At 41.8% G+C, this 26,483-nt stretch overlaps 1 protein-coding gene and 1 long non-coding RNA gene across 4 annotated transcripts in view; one reads left to right on the top strand and one right to left on the bottom strand.

Annotated features, from left to right (window-relative positions):
- Window positions 1-26,483, top strand: part of LOC135222593 (cystathionine gamma-lyase-like) — a 108,614-nt gene that overhangs the window by 48,400 nt on the left and 33,731 nt on the right. For all 3 annotated transcript variants that reach the window (XM_064260683.1, XM_064260682.1, XM_064260684.1), the window contains exon 5: window positions 12,518-12,823. In XM_064260683.1, coding sequence (XP_064116753.1) covers window positions 12,518-12,823 — 306 coding nt within the window. The remainder of the gene's footprint in view (window positions 1-12,517; window positions 12,824-26,483) is intronic.
- LOC135222594 (uncharacterized) overlaps window positions 1-26,483 on the bottom strand; it is a 70,027-nt gene that overhangs the window by 35,056 nt on the left and 8,488 nt on the right. The gene's annotated exons all lie outside the window — the stretch shown is intronic.

Raw genomic sequence — 26,483 nt, 5'->3', positions numbered from 1 at the left:
ATTTTTGAAAAAAACTTTTTCCCTTCCCTCCGCGTGCGGACTCTCCACCGCAAATCTCCGAAATGCTCATGTTGCATTCTCGTAATATTTGCTCCCGTTTCATATTAGCCGTTTCATAAAGTTGTATATATGAAAATGTGCAGAATTTCCTGTAAAGTAAAAAAAATAATTGAAGGTTGTAGCTTTTCTTATTTTCGAAATATTTGCATATAAATCACGATAAATAGAAAAATATAGACATTCGGTCAAATTTGACTCGACCGAAATGGTCAAATAATGTAATTGTAAGCTAAAACTCTTACAGTCTAGTAATATTCAGTCATTTATCTTCATTTTGAAACCAATTCGAAGTCTCTAGCACAATATTTAGATTTATGGTGAATTTTTGAAAAGTACATTTTTTTTCCCCCAGCGCGCGGATTCTCCGCCGCAAATCTCCAAAATGCTTATTTCGCATTCTCGTAATATTTGCTCCGTTTCATATTTAGCTGTTTCATAGAGTTTTGTATATATTAAATGTGCGCAATTTCATTAAAATAAAATACACAAAAATTAATTGAAGGTTGTAGCTTTTCTATTTTTGAAACATTTGCATATAAATTACGATAAATAGAAAAAAATCGACGTTCAGTCAACTTTGACTCGACCGAAATGGTAAAAAAAACGTAATTGTAAGCTAAGACTCTTACAGTCTAGTAATATTCAATCATTTATCTTCATTTTGAAACAAATTTGAAGTCTCTAGCACAATATTTCAATTTATGGTGAATTTTTGAAAAAACATTTTCCTTCCCTCCGCGCGCACGGATTCTCCGCCGCAAATCTCCGAAATGCTTACTTCGCATTCTCGTAATATTTGCTCCGTTTCATATTAGCCGTTTCATAGAGTTTTATATATGAAAATGTGCGCAATTTTATGTAAAATACAGCCAAAAATAATTGAAGGTCGTAGCTTTCCTCATTTTTGAAATATTTGCATATAAATCATGATAAATAAAAAAATTTGACATTCGGTCAACTTAACTCGATCGAAAAATGCAATTGTAAGCTAAAACTCTTACAGTCTAGTAATATTCAATCCTTTATCTTCATTTTGAAACAAATTGAAAGTCTCTAGAACAATAATTCGATTTATGGTGAATTTAAAAAAAAAAAATTTACGTCTGCTCGGTACGAATTCATGCATCATTTTGTGATAATATTCTCTCTGTGTTGCTTTGATAGTTTCACAATGTGTTACATTACCAAAATGATCACAATTTAGTGTACAATACAACGAAAAAAAATTAACTCATTAGCTTTAACCGTTTTGCTCACAGCACGATTTGTATACAATTATATATGAAAATTTTTTTTTGCGCGGTCATAAAAAAATTAACTCGTTAGCTTTAACCGTTTTGCTCACAGCGCGATTTGTATACAATTATATATGAAATTTTTTTCGCGCTGTCATATATCCCAATATTTATATATGATAGTGATATTTTTTTTTCATTTCTGATGGTTGCATACTAAACTTCAGGCAATGACAAAAAAAGGAGCCAAAAATGATCTCTTAATCTTGAAAACTAAGCGTGGTGTGATTTTAAAAAAACATTTTTTCCGCTTCGGCGCTCACTCCCGAACCCCGCCAGCATACAGGAGACGATTTTTAAAATACCTATTTGGGTTCGTTCTCAACATCCGTTTATTGCACGAGTAAAAAAGTCCTTAGGGAGCAGAGGGTATCCCTATTGGGGGCAATCTCAACAGCAGGTTATTGCATGGGTAAAAAAAATACCTCGGGGATTTGAAGGTAGCCGTATGAGGGTGGTCCTCAACATTATGTTATTGCATGGGGGAGACTAGAATATATTCATTTGAGTCCCTCATTCTCATTAGGAAACAAAGTCTGTGCCCTGGTCTTCCATATTCAGGCGGGAAGAGCTCATGAGTAAGATCCACTTCATTCCCAATAAAGGGATTTTGACAAAGGAAAAACCTATTTCTGGGTAGTGACCTGTGTCGCCCAGTGAAATGTTCCTATAGCACTCATTTCTAAGGTATAAATATTGCTAAATATACAAGAGAAAAAGCTTTATGGTTATGCCAGAGTTTCCTGGCTCCCTCACCCTTAATTAAGGTGTCGGTATGGAAACCCTGGGGCGTGTGAAACCACTATCAGAGGTCCCCTGCCATTTTAGTCTCTTCCTTTCTCAATATCCCCCGTTCTACAGAGGAGCCGTTCCAGGCCATCTACCGCCCGCTACTGCTACTACTAGCATCTTGCCCGTCATTCCTGTGAATAGCGCCCAAGCTCGGGCCAGTTAGGGTGAGGAAGATAGAGGGGTCGGTTTCACTGGGCGACACAGGTCATTGCCCAGAAATAGATTTTTCCTTTGTCAAAATCCCTTTTCTGGGCCTAACCTGTGTCGTCCCGTGAAATAGTAACAGAGAATTGGCCCCACCAGCTTGGAAATCTAGTGTAAACAAGTTACTAGAAGGAAAATTAAAGAATTATAATTAATTCTACAGTAGTTTTAATAGAGTTCTTAACTCTACAGAGATTCCAATAATATCCTTAAATCTACTGTCCTTACCCTAATTAAACATAAGATTATACAATCAATCTGGTAGGAACAGATTCATCCAACACCCAAATACAGGATTTTTACATATATATACAATCAAATCAGTATGTACAATCAGGAGTGATCAAAAGTGCAGTCCAGGTGAAACCAAGGTCAATCGAGCAACAAGAGGTAAATAACCAAGGCAGGTAGGAGAGAAAGAACTAGAGAGAGATATAGGCTATTAAGACTAGTTATTTCACTAATGCTAGGCTGTGTCAGGGGAAACTACGTTCCCTGCTACCACTGCCGGGTATTTAAGGGCCTCTAAAGACTTTAGGTAGTGGCGTTTAAATACTGTCGGTGATTTCAGCCCGTATATTTTTTGAGATCATCAAGTTCATGTGATGGAAGTAATTAACTGAGGTGGCCACTGCTTGGATGTCATGCACATGCGGAATTGATTCCGGATTGGCTTGTTTGATCAAATAAAGAATTTGTTGTCCGATTGCTTTTGGGGAGATGGTTCCGCCGTTCTCTCTAATAAATAAAGGGCCGGAGGACTTTTTGGAAGTTCTGTTTAGATAGGATCTCAGCGTGTTTACTGGACAAAGAGATAGATCCTGTGGAAGTGGGACAATCTTCCATGGGGACCACCTATTTTGTGGATCCTCGTTCTTAGCCAAGAATTTTCAGTCTGGTAAAATCAGAACTTCTCCAGACGGGAAGAAATCATCACATGATTTATGTGGCTCGATTTGGAACCTCCCCTGTTTATACAGTGGACTATCACCGAACTGTCTAATACCAGTATGATGTGGATTTTCTTCGCCGGATAGTTTCTTCAGGGTCAGAAATACTGCCATGTCTTCCAGTACATTGATATGCAACTGGCGGAATGTTAGCGACCATGACCCTTGCACTTTTTCGTGCTGGGAGTATCCTCCCCAGCCGCTGAGAGAGGCGTCCGTGTGAACTACCAGGGTTGGCGGAGGAAACTGCAATGGTATTGACTTTGCCAGGCTCTTGACTTCTGTCCAAGGACGGAGTCTCTTACGTAATATCGGCGGGATCCAGGAAAGTTTGTCCCGAGATTTTCTGTTTGCTCTGGTCCGCCAAACCCGGTTTATATCCTTCAGTTTGGCTTTTAACAGGACGTCCGTTATCGAAGCAAATTGGAGTGAACCTAAGATTCTTTCTTGGTTCCGCCGAGACATCTGTTTGCCTTTGAGGAACAGTCTTGTAGCCTTCGCTATCTCCCTGCGCTTCACCGGTGGGATTGATAATCGGTATGAGTCCAGATCCCATTGTATTCCCAACCACTGAAAGCGTGGTGCCGGAGTCAGCCGGGATTTGTTTCTGTTTATCTGGAATCCCAGGTATTCCAGAAAACTTATCACTTTGTGGCATTGTTCGACGTCTGTGGCCCAGATAAGCCAATCGTCCAGATAGGCTACTAACATTACCCCTTGAGTCCTTAATTCTTGCACCACCATCTCCACTATCTTTGTAAATATTCTGGGCACTATGTTGAGCCCGAATGGCATCACCTTGAAAGCATAGGCCCGTTTTCCTAGTCTGAAGCCTAGGAAGGGACGGAAGTGTCTTGCTACCAGGACATGATAGTAGGCATCTGTAAGATCTATAGAGGTGGTGACGGCCCCACGGGGAAGTAAGGTCCACACCTGCGAGACGGTTAACATACGGAACTTGTCGCAATGAATGTATGAGTTTAGATGGGACAAGGTCTAGGATTATTCTTGGCTTGTTTGAGTCTTTCTTTGGAATGCTGAACAAGCGCCCTTGAAATTTCAAGTGTTTGACTTCCATCACTGCCTTCTTTGAAGGTCTTGGGTGTATTCTATTAAGTCTGTTGTAGGTGTTTTTGATAAAGCTGGTTGATGGAGGAGGCCCTTCTTTCCAACTCCATCCCAGGCTTTTGACACAATACTGTGGGCCCAATTGCTGAACCTCCAACGATTCCGGAAGAGGTACAGCCTCCCTCCTACCTGGGGTGTCTCACTGGCTAGCTGATGGGCGACTTCCCCGGACTCCCTGGAAGCCTTTGCCTCGGCTGAGGTCTTTCCGCCGGCTCTGTGCCAGAAAGTTCCTCTGTCTCGACTACCTCTAGCAAATCTGTTATACCCTTGAAACCCTCCTTGGGTTTCAAAGGTAGCGTTGAAGGCTGGGGAGGTGGGAAAGGTGGCCGAGCACTGGGCTGCTGAGACGGGGTTTCTCAGTAGCACGAATTGCTGTTGAGGTTGTGCCTTCGAGGTGGAGGGTTGGTTTAGCCGAGTCACCGGGACCGCCTGTACCACAGCTTGGGGTTGGGCGGTTTGGAAGGATCGGAAATTCTTTGTCCTCTTCCTGCCCTTAGGATGCGCTGCGGAGGGTTCAAACTTCCTCTTAGAAATGAGCCCCCAGCGTACCCTGAAACTCTGGTTCACTCTGGCCGCTTCCCCGAGAACCTCGTTTACGATGGTCTCTGGGAACAAGTTCGCTCCCCAGATCGAGGATTTGATGAGCCTATTCGGTTTGTGCCTGATGAAAGCATAAGCCAAGACGTGCTTCCTGCAGTTCCTTCTAGCCACCGCAAAGTCATATAAGTTGCACTGTACAGTGTGAAGATATGACTTCAGAATTTTAAACAGAGGCTCATCCGCGTACACCAGGAAGTCATCTCTGTCATGGTGGCGGAGTTAAGGGACCTGCTAAGCCTGCACCTCGCTTCGTGCTGCGCCTTTACCAAGGCATTTGGGAGCCTAGGTAGGCGCTCGCTGAACTGTGTGCTTGCACAGTCTGGGCTGAGTTTACCCACTGAAAAAGTTGCAGGAGCGTCTACCCAACATTCCATGCCTCCGGGGAGCAGAAGGGAAGGCAAATTGTCTCCCGGAGTTGTGGCATTGGTTTTTCATCTGTGGCCGCTTGAAGTGTTAGTTCGGCCACTTTGGAGAGGCATGGGTAGGAGTGTTGTCACTCACTACAAACAATGTAAAGGGGCTCTTATGGGTGTCAACTTTGTGTTGACACACTCCCATTCTGTTAGGTTCCGGACCCAGGCGGATTGGGCCTGGTCCCTAGGGAAGATAACGGTCTCCTTCGGGACCTTGTCTTCCCTTACCAGTGCCTCCTCAGTCAAGCGGGCATAGCCCTGGAAGGGGAACTGGAGATCCGGTGGGTAGAATTCAAAATCTTCTACTGGCCGGGTCCCACATCCTTCTCTGTCATGCCTGCCCGGGCTGGAGCTGTCCTGTCACCAGGGTTTCCTGAATACCCGCCACCAGGGTTTCCTGGCTCCTTAGCCTTTCGGTCAGGGACTGGATAGACTGTCCCGACGCCTCGAGGCTAGAGGACAGCTGAGACGACATCTACTGGATCTTGGTTAGCACGAGGATCCCCATCTGCTCCATCAGCATGGAGGAGAAAGCTGCCGGGTCGAAGCTAGGTTCCTGGGGTCTAGCTTTAGGACCCTTCGCTCTCGACTCCTTTTGAGGGGGAGTAGCTTTTGCTAAGTCCGTCACTGGTTTGGGAGCCGATGGTGTGCTGGCGCGGCTCAACTTGGCCCTTGGCTTTGGAAGGGACTTCTTAATAGCCGCTAGCGTGCTAGTGGGTTTGATCTTAGGGATCACCGAGCCTGACTTGTCCCTAACAGTCTTGGGCTTCCCAGTGAATCCCTGGAAAGAAGAGGAAGAAGATTGAGAGGAGCTAAAGGACAGACCTTTAGCCTGTATACTACCTGCCTCAACTACATTCTTACGCGGTCCAGGTTCATGGCCGCTACGTCTCCCAACACCTCTTCGCCGAAGCCCTCCGAGTCTTCCGGCAGGGCCTGGGTCTCCTCCTGGATCCTGGTGATGATGGGGGCCGCCAAGTCCGCCGCTACAACTGCCGACCTATTCGTGTTGGGGTAGATGAGCGAGGCCAGCTCCTCCGACAGTATGTAGGGCTGCTTGGACTTGACGTTCCTGCCAAATCCTCCGACCCAGACCTTGAGGGTTGACAACGCCGCATCCTTGACGGCTTGAGGGTTCTGTAAGAGATAGCTACACCAACTTCTAGCCTAGATCGTACTACTTAGTCTAGTATGTATCAATAGGAGAGTGGTACGTACCGACTCAGTAGTGAGGTCTCTCACCAGTCAGGTGCCACACCAGCAGGGAGTCTGGAGCATGGCTGTGCATGCCGTCTCCAGGCAGCGTACCATCTGTAAGTTGATTGATACATGAGTGCATGCATCGCAATTCCACTGTCACCAGGGTTGCCTTCGGTGGAATGCATGTCTACCACTAGGATTTCATTAATTATTGTATATCACTAGCTCCGGGCCCTAGTTATTCATTCTTGTCATGACATCAAAACTTTAGGCCTGGTACAAACAGAGCAGGGGAAGGATGAACCTGGCCTGACTCCGCTGGCACCGGAAAAGCATTTTCTAGTCAATTAAGACCGAATCTCAAGCCTACTATCTGTCCCCACCGGGGTGCGGGACGGAGGAAAACAAGAAGGTTGAAACCCCGGGAGGAAGCTAGTAAAAAATAACATGTTGCTTCGGTTCTGAATACCCAGCGGGGTGGATATGCGCGCCATAGTAAACGAACTCGAAGTGTGGTAAGTTAAGCTTACCTAAAGCTTTTAAAATACTATATGCTTAAACATGCGTGTATCTAAATATGCTCTATCCGTTCCCGTTCACTCCTAGCGCAGTCTCCCCCTCCACTAAGCTATCTTTTACTTCCGGTTCCGACTTCATGAGAACAAATCAGGGAAAATAGGTAAACCTAGGCCTGCATTTGATCATATAAGATCGTAACTATTACTCACATAACAGATACCATCTTAGTCGGGATCCCGGTCCCACCCCTCGGGATCCCGGTCCCGCCGGGGCGGGAGGATAGGTGTGGGGATGGGGGCTGCGGATAGGAAAAACGAGAATGCGGTGGTACGCGGTGTATACTGTCCCGACGAGCCAAGTGGCCAACCCAAGCTTGCCAGGGTGAGGACCCCCCTTACCATCCACACTGAGCATGACGCGGTGAACCCATCTCCCGACTGTACTCTCTACCCTCCCCCCTATATGCGAGAGGCTCGGATCGGCTACATGGGGTAGCGTAGGGCGAGCTGCGTTACCCCACCAAGGTGGGTGTAGGGGAGGGAGGTTGACTAGAGGAGAGGTCCACTCGCGATCAGATGGTCACAACGACCGGCCAGGTGGGACAACCCCCAAGAAGTCGTGAACCAACCGATAAAGGGACAGGGGCCTATAGGCCTACTGGATCATGCAATTACACGCGAAAAACTAATAAATCAGCATAATTTAAATAAAATGTAATAGGTATACTAGTCCAGATGCGTGAGGGGATCGGGAGAGGGTATGGGAAAGAGAGAGAGAGGGGGAGAGGGAGCAATGAGTCCTCTCGAACGGCTGGCTTAACCTTTGCAAATCAGAACGATTTGATCAGGTCGGCCAGGGAGGCTCTGAGCAGCTAGCCTAACCCGCCAAATCGGCCTTTATAACCGCGATTTGACCAGGTAGACCAGGGTGGCTCACAGACCGTCGTGTATAGGTTAAAACAAGGGCCGAGACCCTTCCAACGTAAGTGATCTAGGGGGAGTCTCTTATTTATGAGACTAATATACTTAAGTAGAGTATGACTACGTCGTACAACCAACGATTTAGTTGGAAGACAACGGAGAGGATGGATGACAGGAATCCCAGATCTAGGCTACCCTCCGAGAGCATACGGCTCGGCCTGGTAGGCTAGGATACCCTCGCGTACAGACAACTATCAATAATGTCAAGATAATAATCAATATGTTTTAAAGTCTGAGGAACTGCTAATCTATCCAAAAAGGCAACTCCAATTAGTATGGGAGACCAATTGGGTGTCGTCGTGAATGTTATCAAATTCGCGGGTAGTGATGCACAAAATGGCTGCCCGGGGAGTGGCATCATGCAGGCTCCTGCTAAATAACAACTATAAACATACTTATGATGAACATCGCTACCCTAAAACAAGGAAAACATTAATTGCAGTACTCAACTTAGATACAGCAGTTTCCTGATGGTCAGACATCGCAGTTCCAAATTAAGGGAAAGAATTCACCGTGAAAACACAACATGTGCAAACGTTTTTAGTGCTTCAAAGGAATGGCGGGCAAGACGCTAGTAGTAGCAGTAGCGGGCGGTCGATGGCCTGGAACGGCTCCTCTGTAGAGCGGGGGGATATTGAGAAAGGAAGAGACTAAATGGCAGGGGACCTCTGATAGTGGTTTCACACGCCCCAGTTTACATATCGACACCCTTAATTAAGTGAGCGAGCCAGGAAACTCTGGCATAACCATATAGCTTTTTCTCTTGAATATTTAGCAATATTTATACCTTAGAAATGAGTGATATAGAAACATTTCACGGGACGACACAGGTTAGGCCCAGAAATGGGGCATCTATCCCACTGTATAATTCTTGCTCTGTCAGGGAAATCATTTAAGGAAATCTTCAATTCCAATATCATGACATATTGGCCTTCAATTCCAATAACATGGCATACTGGCCATGATATGGAATCTGCTGGGAAACAGAGGGGAGTACCCTTGGCCTGAGCTCTGCAAGGAAGATGTACTTTCCACCCTTATCCTCTCTCTGAAACCTTGAACCCAAGGGATAGTGTAAATCAAACCTTTACTTCATGGTTATCTGCCAGGAGCAAGTTTCTTATGTTACTCATTTCCTAAAACTACCTATACTAAACTTTGCACTACTAGCAAGGCTATGTAGGAGGAGGTATATGCTGTCCTATTTGCAAACAGCATAAACCTTATGCTGTATACAGTGGGGAAAATAACCTTTGGGTTCAGCATATTAGCAACTGTGTACTAATATGAAAAGACAAAAACCATGAGGCACTATGAAGTGCATGCTACATGAATCTATCCTATAAGCAGAACATGCACCAGCATGAAATGGACTGGCTTTGTTGTAAGTACGTACATGGCTGTGACTACTAGTTAAGAGAATCTCAATGACGGTAGCATTCTTTTAATGATACTATAATTGCTTTATTGATGATAGCTCCGTAAACTATGATTAAATTGGAAGACACTTTACCAGGTTTCACTAATTTAATATATTAGCATATAAAAGAGAGCAGTCTCTATCCTACCAAGAAAGTCAATTTCCCAGGTTCCACTAATTTAATATGATAACAAAAAAGAACAAGAAAAACTTATGAATATAGGAATAAGAAATGGGTTATAAAAATGTGCAACCTTAACATCTAGTTTAGCAACCAACTCATGACTTAGGGTATTACAATAATAATACAGCTATAGAATGTTCTGGTATTACATTTGGAGATATTCTAGTATGTATGTCTGATTTTAAATAAGTAACACCTAAAAGTTTTGTTGTTATACTTTGAGCATGTCTCTGCTTGTTAGTTCAGTCTGAATTTCAAGATTATTTCTGATTCATAAATATTATATCAGATAGTACTAGTATACCTCTGCTATCTGAATAACATCCAGAGATGTTTCTACACAATTGAAACTTGCCTAATTAGTTGGCAGTACAGTACTACACATATTACATTTGATGGTACTCTAACTCAAATTATCGTTAACTGATGCAATGATTTGAGTTTTATGGTCTTATTATTACATTGGTAACTAGTATCATTGAAAACTAGTTTCAATTACGAGGAGGAGCCAAACTTGATTTCTTAAGACTATTAAAACTTGCGACATCACTCTCCAGCAGAGCACTAATACTCATTCCGAGTAGATCTGCCTAAACACATTTTCTGATCCATACAGCACAACAACAACAAAAAAATATTAAAGATAACAGAAATTTTCTGTAGCACAATCTATTTAAAATTTTAGATAAAATATAAACATGGGGTACTTGGTTTAAAACTACTCCATAAGTTAAACACATGGGGGGGAACTGCAAGTCACCTACTATTTTCCTTTCGTAACCAAAATGTTAAAACTTAAAAATGTTCTGTTTTATTTCGTAAACAAAAATACAATCTAAATATAGGAAAACAACCATCCACTAATGATTTTTACTGCTACTTTAAGTTATTATTGACTATATGATATTCAGTGTGATTTTAAGCAATTGAAACTTGTTTAATGACTTGGCATTAAAGTACCAGGAGTATTATATCAGATAATACTGTAGCTCTATTATCCTAATTAGTGAGATTTTAAAATTGTCCAAATTGATAGCAAGGCAGAGGGCATGGAATAGTGTAGTAACCTAATCCAAAATTCCTACCTTGATGGATACACCAGCTGGCAGATTTGAACAATATGCGTAATAGAAAAATTTCACACTACAAACTTTTTACTTGAGCTTAAGCCTAGGCACTTAGCTTTCTTCAGCAGATAACTGCAATATACCATGAATACAGCCTTTGAACATTTTCCTGAGCACAGTTGGGGCTGTGTGATTTGTAAGGCAGACCTTACATTAATGGGGATCTCTGTCAGTTTGTGCACTGTTGCCACATTTGTGCAGAAGGGTGAAAGAAAACCAAGTAATCACTGCAGGCAAGGGATAGAGCCCTCCTACTCTGAGTGCTTTTATACTTTGTCACTGTGTCTATTAAAGGCAGTATTCTGGCCAAGAAGTAACTCCTTTGAGGACGAACAGTTGCTACATTACACTGTAATAAAAAATAATGGGGAAGTATTTACAAAAGCTGTTCCACCACCATCAGTGGTAATTATCAATCAACTGTGATTTTGTTTAAAACTCATTACTATCATGTTTGTTGATACACACTGCTAGAAGAAACAATGAATGGAAAAAAGTGACTGAGCCACCTAAGCTTCTTCTATCTTCTCATGGTGGTTGACAGTTCTCATATGCATACACAGTTAGGCTGTGTGAAAGTAATACTGCAGGTTTGTGGCATAACAAACCAAGATTAGGAAAGTTGGTTTACTATACATAACGGGACTCTTGAAGCAAATGCAAACAAGACTGTTTACTACTCTCAAAAGCACAAGAAAAGTAGTACTGTGTCTGCATCAGTCACTTCCTTAAGTATCCTTTACCTATCTGAACCACTTCTTGAGTATTTTTTCAGTTTTGTTTTCAGATATATTTAGATTTCCTCACAGCTAATCTGTGAACTGTTTACTTCAAAGTTTCTTTTAGCAATTCTGGTAGTTTAATAGATAGTGATTATATTGCCTAGGATAGTCTACTTACCATGGTATAGGTACCTTTCTGCTTGGATTATAAAGTGAGCATTGATGTGAATTTTTCTAGTTTCTTTTGGGATAGAACAAGTTAGCATTAACAACGAAATCATATTTACTTTCTTCATGAAATGAAAGCCAATGTTAATTCAACCATCTTTTTAATTTTAAAATTGTTAAATTTCATCCAGTTACCATGGGAATTAATTACCAGTTTTTATTGTTACTTTACTCACAATATACTGGTTTACTGAAAGAATCCAATGTTATGTCAGTGTGTTTGGATGTGTTTATTAACTGACAATGGCTACAACTGTTATAGAAATATTTCATTGCTGGTCAATTCATTGCCAGAAATGCTTACTTCACCTTTTAACTGGAAACAAGCTTTACAGATTTCCTTACCAGCTCTACCATGCTGATCAGCAACACCTGTTCCAAGCTGTTCTATATGATTAGCATAAAGTGAAGCTTAACCATGAAGAAAATGTAGGATTGGCAGTTGTATACTCTCCCAGGAACATACTTAACCCTGATAAGAAACTATAATTTTTTGTAAATTCTTGATTTAGTTACAGGATCATATCGGTGAATTTTCTGTTACAGGATCTAGTATTATGATGGTTCACAGCTACAATGTAGTAAATAATTTCCTTCTTTTTCAGGATGGGTATTAAGTTATTAGTGGATACTGTTGATGCTTTTAAAGCAACACCCAAGTTATCCAAATTAAATTTCTTAAATTTTTTTTTCAGGATGGGAATCGAGGTATCATTTGTGGATGCTGTTGATGTCAATAAAGTAAAGGCTGCTATCAAACCCAATACCAAAATGATTTGGATTGAAACTCCTACAAATCCAACCCTCAAGCTTGTTGACATTGCTTCTGTGACAGCTTTAGCCAAGAACCATAAGAATATTTTCACAGTTGTAGACAACACTTTTATGTCTTCCTATTTCCAGCGACCATTGCATTTTGGTGCAGACCTTGTTATGCACTCACTCACCAAGTACATGAATGGTCATTCAGATGTCATTATGGGAGCTGTCTGCACAAATCGGTATGTTCAACCTTCAGATCTTTAGATACTAAATCAAATAGTTTACAGCATTGACATAAGTTCAAAGAATTAGGCACACTGAATAGTAAAATAGCAAATTTTAAAGGCTGTATGCATTTTTCCTAACATACAATCCCATAGTTCTTTACATGGGGTTTAGCTTGTGAATGGGAGCTGGAACAGCCATTGAAACTTATTGACTAGGTAGTTAACTAGTGACAGGCAGGAGGAAACCTCACCCACCTGTTGGCCGAGATGGGTCATTCCTGTAATAACTTAAGGTTTGTATGTTAGGAAAAATACAAATTGCTTTTAAATTAAAGTTTTCTATTTGTTTCTACACAAATACAAACTTTTTTTTTTTTTTTTTTTTTACATTGGAGTCTTACCCATTGGTGGGAAGAAATCTGGGAATTCACTGAACTGACTTCTAGGTTCAAATAACCTAGAATGATAGGAGCAGATGAAGGGACCCCACACCTCTAGCATCTTGTTACTAGACTTCTGGACCAATGAGTACATAATGTGTCTGTATACAATTACTCAATCAGGTTGTAAGAATGCAGACTGAAGTGGTGGAGACAAACAGGCTAATATAATCAGTGATTTTTTTCTTTACTGTCTATCTTCCTCTCCCCTTCATGACCAATGAAAAGACTGGTGTCCAGTAAGACAGCTAACCTGCACTCTTGACACTCCATTTACTGGAGAGGAAAGAAGAGAGAGAGACTGAGAGAGAGAAAGGAGAACCAGTTATTCCTATCCTGTCTACTGCCAACTGGATACCTAGATGACGTGTTTCATGTCCCAAAGGAAGCTGGACTCATTATGCAACCCATTGAGCAGCCACCACCAGCCATAGGAAGGTGTCCAAGGCCAATGGGCAACATTCTGCAGGTAAAACATGGTGTGGATATCAGACAAGATCACCTCTCCACACATAATACCTGAAAAGCCGACAGGTTCCTACTGAGAGCTAAGAACAGGGTGATACCCATGGTATCATGAGCTCTCATCTGGGCTGAGGCTCATCTTCCACACTGAGAGAGACAACGCCCATAGATTGACTCACAGAGCCAGAAAATACTATACTAGTGTTCTCAGATACCTTTCTCAACACTGTTACCACTAACCAAAGAGTTAGCAACATTCAAGTTTGAGGTGTTGAGTTCCCTTAAGATAGTACTGCCACCCAAATGAACCCAATTGTATTTTGTGTGGATCACTACTGGAAAGTCCAACTTGATCAAATAATGAGGATTCAAACTGACGTAACTGACAGTTCTAAATTTTGTTAAAAAATTCAGAATGATTTCAAATAAGACATGATTTCAAATAAGACAAGACTTCTGTCCTCCTGAATGCCAGATAACTTGCTTATGTTACACCAATGTCAGGGCTGACAAAAACAGTCTCAAGAGGCAAATCTTTTCTGATGACTCTTGAAAAGATATCTACACACTATGACTCATGCCCTTCTAGAAGTCTGAGTTCCACTGAAGGGAAGGACTGTTGAAAGTCTCTCGGGAGTATAAAAATTTTCTACATCCATGACCTAAGGATGACCTGTGCCATCAACAGCTGGGACAGTAAAGATGAATGAGAAAATGCTGGAACAGAGCTCTGACTAGAGAGAACCCTGTGTTGAGTCAGTCTCGACACTCGCAAATGAAGACAATTCCTCTTTAGTAGACAATTATTTAGGAAAAGAATGTAACCAAAATCTCTTGTATAATCTGGGGCGAGAAACCTCTCATTGGGGAGATGGTGGATACCCTTCAGGTGTAAGTGCCAGTGCTCACCACCTGAAGATACCTCTCTATGAGTGGCTGAACTGAGGGTTGTACTAAAGAATTGGGATATTGCTTGGCGGGAACACATAGGGTCCACCATAAAAAAGAGGATCAATACCTTGTTGATTACCTTGATGGAATGTCAAAAAGATGTAAGGATGGAACTATCCTACTTTTATCGAAAGATGTCCTCCTTGAATACAGCCAATCCATAGTGGAGACAAATAAACCTCAGAGCTCCAAGTTGCGCTGATTGGCAAATAGGTCTGAGTCTTGAACCTGGGATATTAAACAACTTCCCTACCATACAGGTGTAAAAGACTACTCTGACCTTTTTATACCTGTCTTTGATGGATGAGCTGGTGTACCAGTACAATCAGAAAACCAAAATTGAACTTGGTCACCAACATTAAGTGAGGCTAACTTCAAGTGTAGGTCACCAGCTTTGAGTGAGGCTAACCTCAAGTGTACAGTCTAGGTATGTGCCCCACTCCGTGTTGGATGCATTCAAATACGAAGGCATCTGTGAGGGAGAATGCCTAGTGGCACTCCCACTGAGGTTTCTGCTGTCCAGCTAGCCTCTATTCCTGAAGATCTGAACTTCTCGAGACCCTAAACTGGGCGTGGGGAGAAGATCCCCCAGGGACTGGATTCTCTAAGAATTACAGATAATCTAGAGTAACTGCAACTGCTGAGTGGATTGTTTCTGGCACAACTGGAACTGCAATCTCCCTGAATCTAACAGTGCAAGGATCCTACTGACAGTCTTGCTGCTGCTGTAATCAGCATACCTAAGTACTCTACTCTCTGTTTGGGAAAAAAAGATCAACTTCTGATAGAAAGCAGGAATGGAGGTAAAGAGGTAAATTGTTGCTAAGGGACAGAGGACATTACAAAGGCCCTTTACTAATGGCTACAGAAACCCATATGAAGTGTGCTGATGGTGGTGACTTCCTAGGAAGGGGAAGGAAATAGAGTTGGTAGCTGAGGATGATGCTATGAATGGTTGTGAGAAGAAATGGATCTATTATTAAAAAATGATATAGCATGAGTATTAAATATATCAGTAAATAGTTTCTTTGTTGTCCAAAATATTTCTATCCCGTGGAGATTTACAGGCATTAAAATCACTTAAAATTAAGAATTGGTAATGGAGTTGTTGACAAGATTTCAAATACAATTTTTCATGAAATCATATGTAGGTGGAAGGTAAAGAGAGCATATGATTATGGTTTTTATTGTTGCTACAGACTGTCAATTAGTGTGTGTTATGAGAGAGTATACTCTAGAGAATTATGAACAATCTTTGCAGTACCCCTGTGAGTGTGATCATCAGTAGAGATGCATATTTGTAAATTTCACCATTTAATCCAAGACTAAAGGATTTATTACCAACTTTCTCTCCTCAGTACCAATGTCTGGTATACCTGAATCAGTTGCGCTCAAGTTCTTAGATCTTTGCAATTCCACCAAAGGATATCATAAGGGGCTGTTCTTTATAACTCTGAGAATTACTTTCTCTCATTTTGCCACAGCAAAGATTAAGGTTTGCCAGGTTTAGTTGATTGAATCAAATGACATGGACATATCTGTCAATCTGTATATTCCTAATGCCACCATTGGAAAAATGGTCTGGCTGAAATCTAGATCCAATAGGAGATTCTTTGTAAACAAATGAAGCATATCTCCGGGTGTCTTGCCTCAAGGAATAGCGACAAAGTCCCTAACCCCTGTAAGAATCCAGATTCTTCACAGGTGGGACTGAGTCCTAGTTCGAGTCCTGCTCTCGCACCGTGTCACTGCCATGGAAAGGACAGAATTCCTCATTGGATGTGGATGTATGTCCTCCCTTAAGAGGTTGTACATTCAGAGATTCTCGCGAACAAGATTCCAACACAGTCTGAAAAGGAAGCAGCGACCCTAGTCACTTGTGACAAATCACAAGTCTCGGTAGGAGACTGCCTGAAGGGCTACCAATACGGTACTCTGCAGTGCCACGATTTCCTGTTGAGAGAGATTCTCTCGCTCGTCAGGTATGCAAAGACACACCTGGACCCAGGTAAACCGGGTCCCAATTACCTGGTTGTCGACGGGCTTCTACGGGACCTTGTGTTAGCAGGACTGGTAGAGAGACTTGCAGTAGCACTGGGCTCCTGCAGTCAAGAGCACTGCTCCCCATCCAGGTAGATCATGCACCAACTCACGAACCCCAAAAGGATTCGAGAACGTGCATCCCCCTCATGACATGTCCCAGTGCTCTTTGGGGCCAAAGCCCCTGATGAAAAGGACTGAACAGGGGACCTCTTGTTCGTCTCTTCCATTGCTCTTTCTGACATTGGAAGGTGCAACGGTCATGGCTCCTGACGAAGTACCAGTCTTGGTCTTTGCAGGAGGGTTCGAGTCGCGGCTCCATCCCTTCACTCGTTTCGTGCCACCATCGGTGGATGTGCTCCCCCCTTTGGAAGGCAGCACACTTGGAGTTACTCGTGAACGAGACACTGACATGGTTCTGGTTCCTCCGGCAGTGCCATCAAAACTTGGAGTTGGAGTGCGAACTGTGGTTTGTTCTCCAGAGGCTGCCGAAGCTCAAGTTGGAGTGCGAACCGTGGTTCGTTCTCCAGAGGCTGCAGAGGCTCTGGCCTCTGAAGGCGGAGCCTCAGTTCACTTTCCTGAAGGAGAGGGTCTTCCTAGGGGAGGAGTGCAGACCCTTGTAAGTTTTGGCACGAGACTTCTGAGGAGGGGGGAGAGACGACCTTCTTTTTAGGTTGTGAATCTGAAGAGGGAGACGGTGACACCTTCCTAGCTCTCTTACTCCCAAACTTCTTTGAAACCTTCTCCAGAAATGATACGATGTACTGGGATGACGATGACAATGGCGATAAATGAACTACAAGAGTTGAATCGTATACCTTCACTCCCCTTAGCAGTGCTGCTGCCTGGGGAGTGAGCCAAGCCCTTGCACCAACCTACGGTGGTGACAAGTGTGTGAGTTCAGGAGAGCACAACTGTACAGGCGATGCGAGCTCTCGAGAAGAACATGGTGTTCTCCCCGCGCTGGTAGGTGCCATTGTCATACAAGCAGCAGCTGCTCGTTGACATGCGGCTGCCTCCCTGGAGACTTGCAACAAACTCTGTCACGATTGTTCTCACCATGCTGCAGAAGTACTGTGACTACAGGACTGGTAGCAGCGCTAGTAAGTAGAGATGCCGTAAGAGTAGCGCTGCTGCTTGCACGGACGAAACACTACCTGGCGAGAACTTGCAACGTCAATAAAGATGTTGAAGGGGAACCCCCCCCCCCACAATAGCCTGTACTGTTGTTTCTATCCCATGGGCAATTGCAACGCTATAGGCCCACAACGAACTAGGTTCGGACATTGCTGGGTGCACGATGTGAAACTGAAGCCATGTCTCGGCAGTGGATGTGCTACTTCCCTTGGAGGTTAGCACATCTGAGGAATCTCGCAAACAAGATCTTGAAACGGACCCGGTTTTGTAGGGGGTGCCCTTGGAACTCGGGGCTGGAGAACAGAACATCATCCGAGCTCCAGAGGCTCCTGAGTCTCGTGCCCCTAGAGATAGAATCTCCGTTCCCGCTCCCCTCAAAGCCTCGTACGAGATCTCTCTGGGGGGAAAGCTCCCGAGTCTCGTACCCCTAGAGGCAGAGTCCCTGTTCCCGCTTCCAAGGGAGTGGGAGAGCCAACGACAGAGCCAGCCGCTTTCCTCCAGAAGGAGGAATGCAGAACCCTCAAAGTCTTGTACGAGACCTCTCGGGGAGGGGGGGGGTGGGGAGGAGGCTCCCGAGTCTTGTGCCATCATCCGCTTTGCAGTCTCCCACCTTCGAAGGGGAGGGAGAGGAGAAGGCAGATGACGATGACAATGACAAGGAAACAGATGAAGAGGAGATCCAGAAAGGCGATGTCATCTCTGTCTTCGACCCCATCCTCGACAGCCTCCGCGGGATCATAGTCAGAACCATCCTATAGCCTAGAGGTGGAAGCAGCAGCAATGCCAGGAACAGGTCCGTGAGTGGGAGCCGGTCTGGAAAAAGGAAACAGGAGCCACACTGGATGATGTGGGTCCTGCAATTACACACCTGGCAGTGTGGCAGGAACCCAGAACTGGCAGGAGCAGCACTGGCAGAAGCGAGTCTTGCAACCATACACCTGGCAGTGCGGCATTGAGAACTGCTCATCAGCAGTTGATGTCCACTGCCCATGTAAGAAGGGGGGGGGGGGGGGGGGGGGGGGGGAAGAGGCAATCAACCGGATCTTGTTGAAGTGAGCTGCACTGCCACCGAGTCACAAGTCCCAGGGAAGAACAAGATGGGGGGAGAGCAGCGCTGGTATCAGGACTGGGGTCTATCCTCTAACAGGTTTTCCTTTAATCAAAATTCACTCACCACATGCATATCAAATACAAGTCTGAATGTAGTCGTATTAATATGCTAAATAAAAATCACACTCACGCTCCCGGCGACGATGAGCAAGGGCATGAAGATAGACACGCACAAAATCACAATTGAAGTAATCTGCATTTTATCCACAACATAAAGAAAAAGAAATATGAGTGTATGCCAATAGATACGCTCACACTCCTGGTGACTATGGGCAAAAGCGTGAGGAAAAACACTACATTTACGCTCCTGGCAATGACGGGCGAGGGTGTAAAGATAGAAAACACAAGAAAAGACACGGACATGCCACATCTCGTACCCCCATTGGGTGGGGGGGGGGGGGGGGCAGGTACAAGGTTATACAGATTGCATGATTCGTTATCGTAACACAATATCACAACAACAAAAATGTATAAAGGCAGTTGCAATATATGGGTTTGCCTTCAGTATACTATCACAAACACATTATTGCAACAACAATAATAATCCACAATAAGAAACAACAAAGAAAAATCCCACCAGGATTAGAAGAAAACAGCATCAAACAGTCCTGCAGAAAGCGATGGAGAAACATGTCTACCCACGACAGCGACCAAAAGCAAACTGGAATGTCTACATCCAGTCGGAGGGACTACCAACGATCAGACCGGCAGATAACTACCTAACTGCCTTGTTAAGAATTCAGCGGCTGGTCCAGCTTCGCCTTAAGCATACGTAGTCCTATTGTAAAGGACCGAGGGTTTGTATATCCTGTAGAAACAAGTAAATGTTATAACAATATGTAAAATTTTATCCAAAGAAATTGTTATGGGTGAAAAAGCCATGTAAAGGTGAATATAGAAAAAAGGGAGAAAAATGTGTAAATTTAAATGTCTGCAAAATGTAAAAATGTAATATGTGAATGTAAATGTTTTAATAATACAGTAAAATTTTAACAAAGGAATTGTTATGGGTGAGCAATGCGTTGTAGGGGAAGATATGTTCTCGGTAAATTCTGTTAATACGGCTTAATATGAAAAGTATGGTATTTTCAGGGGTATGCTTGATCATTGAATGTTATATCATCCAGTCCAGGAGCTGATTCATTACATTTATTCAAGGCCGATACAAATTCTCTCATAGTAAAAGTAGCATTGTATTGCTCATGTCTTAATGTACTAAAATCAATTTCGACCTGTTCCATTATCCATCTTTGAGTTGAATAGGGTCTATCATAATTTTTCTTTTCAACATTAGCAAAATGATTAGCAAACTCATTTGTCACTAACTGGGGGTCTGCTACCTCACAACCCTTCATCTTGATAACTGGAGGTTGACAAGGAGTGAACTTGCCTGCTATTTTTCTAACTCTTCCAAACTAGAGTTAGAGGAGTTTTCGAATTTAGTGAAGATATGAAGATCGTCCAAGATTCTTTACGTGTTTTTTTTATTTCCATGCGAAAATGAGCTCTTGCTTTTTGAAATTTGACATGGCAATATTCACATTTTTGTCTGCGGTATCTGGTGAAAGCAGATTTCATAGTTCTGCGAGTTTCCTGGCATTTACGAGTCCACCAGGGAACTGGCCGGCGGATAAATATCCCCATGTCCTAGGTATAGACTGAAGACCAGCCAAGAACACTATTGTATTCAAAAAGTCAAGAGCATCATCAACACAGGGAAAGTCATCAGCAGTCATCTATTGAGCTGTGCTCCTGGAATGTTTGCCCAATCAGTTTTACCATTGTTCCATTTAAGTAGCATTGAAGATAAAGGGCTTGATGCTACACTCACCACTATTGGGAAATAGTCACTGGTAAATGTATCATTTATAGCTCTCCAATTAAAGTTAATAAGGCAGTCATCACTACATAGAGATAAATCAATTGCTGATAACGTGCCTGTTTGAACATGAAAATGTGTAGACTCCCCAGAGTTGAGGATCCCCACATTTTCATCTTCTATGATGGAACCTAAGCACCTTCCTCTTTGATTGGTGACGATGTCACCCCAAAGAGGGTTTCTGCTATTCATATCTCCCAAAATAACAAAAGGACATGGTAACCGTTGAATAAGAGATTTAAATTCATTGATGGGGAAGACTTCGTTAATTGGTAGATAGACAGAGCATACTGTATATTTTCTTTGCAAATTGATCTGCACACCTATCACTTGCAATGCTGATTGGAAACTAATGGGATTTTTTGGGGTGTCATTTCGAACATACAAAGCAACATCACCATAGCTGCTAATATTAAATTATAGGTGGAGTGATAGGATGTATACTCTCGTGGGCTGGGGCACATATTATTACCAATCATGGTCTCCTGCAGAGCTATACAAACAGGAGACACTTCTGATATGAGCAGCCTTAATTCTTTCCATTTAGCTCCTAATCCCTGACAAGTCCACTGGAGAAAATTCATGAATTCTACTTCCCTTTTGAGGCTGTTAAATTAGAGCCTCTTTTAAGAGCTTTCAGCTTACTACTTTACTCTTTTTTTCTGAAAGGAGACTGATTGTTTAATGCTGCCTTCCTTTTTAGAGGGTTATCACTCTCAGGAACACAAGGCAAAGCTGATGCCGCCTGAGGAGGGTTGTGAGGATCGAACATTGATGCATCCTCCAAGCATCAGAGAGGTGGGAGTGCCAGGTACACTGGCAGCCAGTGATTTCTAGAACTCCAGCCTCCACAGAGGCAGGAGTTCTAGAAATCACTGGCTGCTTCCATAGAAGCAAGAGTGCCAGAAACCACTGGCACTGCCTCCATAGAAGCAAGAGTGCCAGAAACTGCTGGCACTGCCTCCAAAGAGGTGGGAGTGCCAGAATCAACTGGCACCACCTCTGAAGATACAGGAGCACCAGAAATCACTGGCACAGCCTCCGAAGAGGCAGGAGCACCAGAAATCACGGGTGCAGCCTCCGAAGAGGCAGGAGCACCAGAAATTACTGGTGCAGCCTTCAGAGGCAGGAACACCAGAAATCACAGGCGCAGCCTCCAAAGAGGAAGGAGCGCCAGCAACAATTGGCGCTGCCTCCAAAGAAGCACGAGTACAGGTCGTCACTGGTTTTTTATTTAAATTATCCTTGGTAACATTTATATTTATTCTTCGGTTGGCAGCAACACTGGAGAAGGATATTCCTGTACTAATGTACTGATTCAATACTCTCTTTTGCCTCCCTAAATGTGATACGTTTGGTTACTCTTAAAGTTTGAATTTCTTTTTCCATGATGCATACATCATAATTAAGTGATGATATATATAACGAGATGATAAATCTCGTTATCATATTTTTAAAAGGTAGTGATGGACCAAGAGCGGCCAAAGGCAATTGGTAACACATTCTCTCTCTCTCTATACCCAATAGCTCTCTCTCTCTCTCTCTCGATACACCTCCCCTCCATTATCTAAGGTCACCAAATCAGAGTCGTGAATTACAAAAATCTGCATTTATTTAAAAGCAATGTATTAACTGAATAACTCAGATTCTTAACAGAATGATTAAATGAAATGTTAAACTCAGAAGCCCAAATAACTTGGATAACCCTCGGTAATTTATCAAACACCAACATTAGTTTAGCTATAACACTAGGCACAGTCAGTTTCGCGCGTTGGCCGAGAGCATTCGGTGGTCCGAAGTTCGATTCTTGGCTCAGCACCGCAAGAACCAAAGGAATTTATTTCTGGTGATAGAAATTCATTTCTCGATTCAGTGTGGTTCGGATCCCACATTAAGCTGTAGGTCCCATTGCTAGGTAACCAATTGGTTCCTAGTCACGTAGAAATATATCTAATCCTTCGGACCAGCCCTAGGAGAGCTGTTAATCAGCTTAGTGGTCTGGTAAAACTAAGATATACTTAACTTAACTAGGTACAGTCAACACAGTCAGTACACCATAGTAATTAATTCAGTTCCCATTTCTCTAGAACAATTCCACTCTTCTCCAGAACAATTCCCCTTTCCAGAATTGCCTGTTAGAAGACAGGAGAACACTCCGGTACGCATAAGAGCATAATCAAAGATCATATGAAACAAAACATCTCTGAAATAAATATTCAAATACAATCCAGCCACACTTTGGCCAAAATAAAGAAAAGGCTTACCCATTCAGCACAGTTGCACTATCACTATATAAAAACACATTGCAGAAGCCATCCTGGCTCTGCCGCCTCTCTGATGATCTATTCCCCATGATAAGCCTACATTCTCATAATATGTAGGGGGAAAAGTGCGCACATATGTACGAACTCACACTCAATGTTCACGTCTATAAACTGCTTGAGTCCAGTTTCAGTCACCTCTACATACAGTTCTCATAGCGACAGGATGAGGCACTAATTTGCTAAGACAGCAATCTTGATCACATGTCAGCATTCCTAACCTCGTCACTCGAAAACACTGTCTCCATTAAATGATGATTCTCCACATTCTAAGAAATATCTTAGCATATCACATCATATAATATCTAAAATATATCATAGCAAATCCCCCTCTTTATGTAACATATATGATTGTCTCCACAATATATACACCTGGCTTGTTTATTACATATGCAATGCTCTAGTTCACTGCATTTGACAAAAGTAGCAGGCTTGCCTTGCAGTTTCTGTCTATAGGACCCTAACATATGTCCGAATTCTTGACAATGGAAACATCTCCTTGGTCTTGGGATATATTGTTTAATCTTGAAACGTAGCCAGGCTGCTTTTACTATAGTAGGCAATAGAGTAGAATTGAATGTAATAATTAAACTGGGAAGTGGGACAAAGTCTCCATTTACCTTCTTCATTCGTTCAATTCTTATTACCCCTTGATCTTTTAATTCTTCTATTTTTTCTTTGGAGTATGTCATCAGTTGGGGTGCATATATCATTCCCATGAGGTAATTCCAAAAAGCATGTACTGCACATTCTACATTGACTCCTCCAAGGTGTGATATGTTTATAGTTTTTCAGTTTCTTTTGCTGAGCCAGATTCCATTGTCAGCTTTCCTCGACCTTCATAAAAAATCTTAGGCTCTTGGCCACAACACTTCCCAATATCTCGATAAACATTAAAAATATCACAACTAGATTCTTCCAGATTAAAAGTCAAATATTTATCATAAGAATTTTCAAATATTCCAGGCCCAATTTCATACAGCCATCTTTCTGCTCAATTTCCCTTTACTCTGTACTGGAGCATAGGGTTTCAGTGTAATTACACTGGAAGGTTTTTTTTTTTAATTTTTCCAGACGAAGGTTGTCAGGGGAGGTTCCAGCAGTCATTAATTATGCAGATTCACTACCATCAAAGGGGCCAAGGGTACTCGAATCTTTATTTATCAATATCATAAAGATTAACCCTCTTACGCCGAAGTGGTAAAAAAAAATTTGTCTCCCGTGTGCCGGAGGTGTTTCAGAGTGAGCGCGGAAGCGGAAAAATATTTTTTTCAAAAAATCCAGCGCGCTTAGTTTTCAAGATTAAGAGTTCATTTTTGGCTCCTTTTTTTGTCATTGGCTGAAGGTTAGTATGCAACCATCAGAAATGAAAAAAATTATCATTATCATATATAAATAATGCGATATATGATACCGCAAAAACGAAATTTCATATATAATTGTATTCAAATCGCGCTGTGCGCAAAACGGTTAAAGGTAACAAGTTACTTTTTTTTCGTTGTAATGTACACTAAATTGCGATCATTTTGGTATATAACACATTGTAAAACGATAAAAGCAACACAGAAAAGTAATTATCACAAAATAATAGCATGAATTCGTCAACGCGCGTACATAAATATTTTATCAAAAATTCACATAAATCTAAATATTGTCCTAGAGACTTCCAATTTCTTTCAAAATGAAGACAAATGATTGAATATTACTATAATGTAAGAGTATTAGCTTACAATTGCAGTTTTCGACCATATCTGGAAGAGTTAAAGTTGACCGAATGTCGAATTTTTTTATATATATATTTTTTATATGCAATTATTTTGGAAATAAGAAAAGCTACAACCTTCAAATATTTTTCGTTTTATTCTACATGAAATTGCGCACATTTTCATATATAAAACTCTATGAAATGCCTAATACGAAACGGAGCAAATATTCCGAGAATGGTACGTACGCATTTCGGAGATTTGTGGCGGAGAATCCGCGCGGCGGAGGGAAGGAAAGATTTTTTTTTAAATTCACCATAAATCTAAATATTTTGCTAGAGACTTCGAATTTGTTTCAAGATGAAGATAAATGACTGAATATTACTAGAATGTAAGAGTTTTAAGCTTACAATTGCGTTTTTCGACCATTTCGGTAGAGTCAATGTTTTGACAGAACGTGGTTTTTTTTTTCTGTTTATCGTGATTTATATGCAAATATTTCAAAAATGAGAAAAGCTACAAACCTTCAATTATTTTTAGTGGTATTCTACATGAAATTGCGCACATTTTCATATATAAAACTTTATTGTAACAGCTAATTAAAATGGTGCAAACATTACCACAATCGCACGTATGATTTTTTCGGAAGAGTTACAGCACGGACGTAAAGAAAATGTTATTTTTTTCATAAATTCACCATAAATCGAAATATTGTGCTAGAGACTTCCAATTTGTTGCAAAATGAAGGTAGTGCTTGAATATTACTAGAATATAAGCGTTTTAGCTTACAATTGCGTTTTTCGACCATTTCGGTAGAGTCAAAGTTGACCGAAGGTTGAAATTTTGGCAATTATAGTTATTTATATGAAAATATCTCAAAACTGATAAAAGCTACAACCATGGGTTGTTTTAGTTGTATTTTTTTGTGCATGAAATTGCGCACATTTCCATATAAAACTTTAAAACTTTATATAACGGCTAATTTTAAAAATGGTGCAAACATTACCACAATCGCATGTATGATTTTTTTCGGAAGAGTTTACTGCGCGGACGTAAGGAAAAAGTTTTTTTCATAAATTCACCATAAATCGAAATATTGTGCTAGAGACTTCCAATTAATTGCAAAATAAAGGTAAATGATTGAATATTACTAAGATATAAGAGTTTTAGCTTACAATTGTGTTTTTCTACCATTTCGGTAGAGTCAAAGTTACATTTTTTACATAAAAAATGCGCACTTTTTATTTTCATATATATATATATATAATACTTCATGTAATGGCTAATTTACAATGGTACAAAAATTATGTCAAAGTGACTAAATAATTTCCGAGATGTGTCGCATATACTTTTTAGTGCGGCAAGAAAGAAATTCACGCTTGCGCTCCTTCGTAATGATTATAAACAAAACAACACCTTGATCCGTGAACTACCCAGCATCCCCCAAGGCGCGTGATTCAAAAGTTTTAGGCTGGTAGGCCTATAAGTATTTTCCCGCGAATTTTAAAAAAACTTTGTGAGTCGACGTAAAATACGTCAAGTCGGTAGTGTAAGAGGGTTAAAGTAAAGAGGAAAAAAAAATAAAAAATAAAACCTGAAAACCTTAAAGGAAAAGATCATCAGCCG

This window comes from Macrobrachium nipponense, chromosome 8, assembly GCF_015104395.2.
Source record: "Macrobrachium nipponense isolate FS-2020 chromosome 8, ASM1510439v2, whole genome shotgun sequence".
In the NCBI taxonomy this organism is placed as follows: Eukaryota; Metazoa; Arthropoda; class Malacostraca; order Decapoda; family Palaemonidae; genus Macrobrachium; species Macrobrachium nipponense.
The sequence above is the reverse complement of the archived record's forward strand: the minus strand, read 5'-3'. Positions and strand labels throughout refer to the sequence as shown.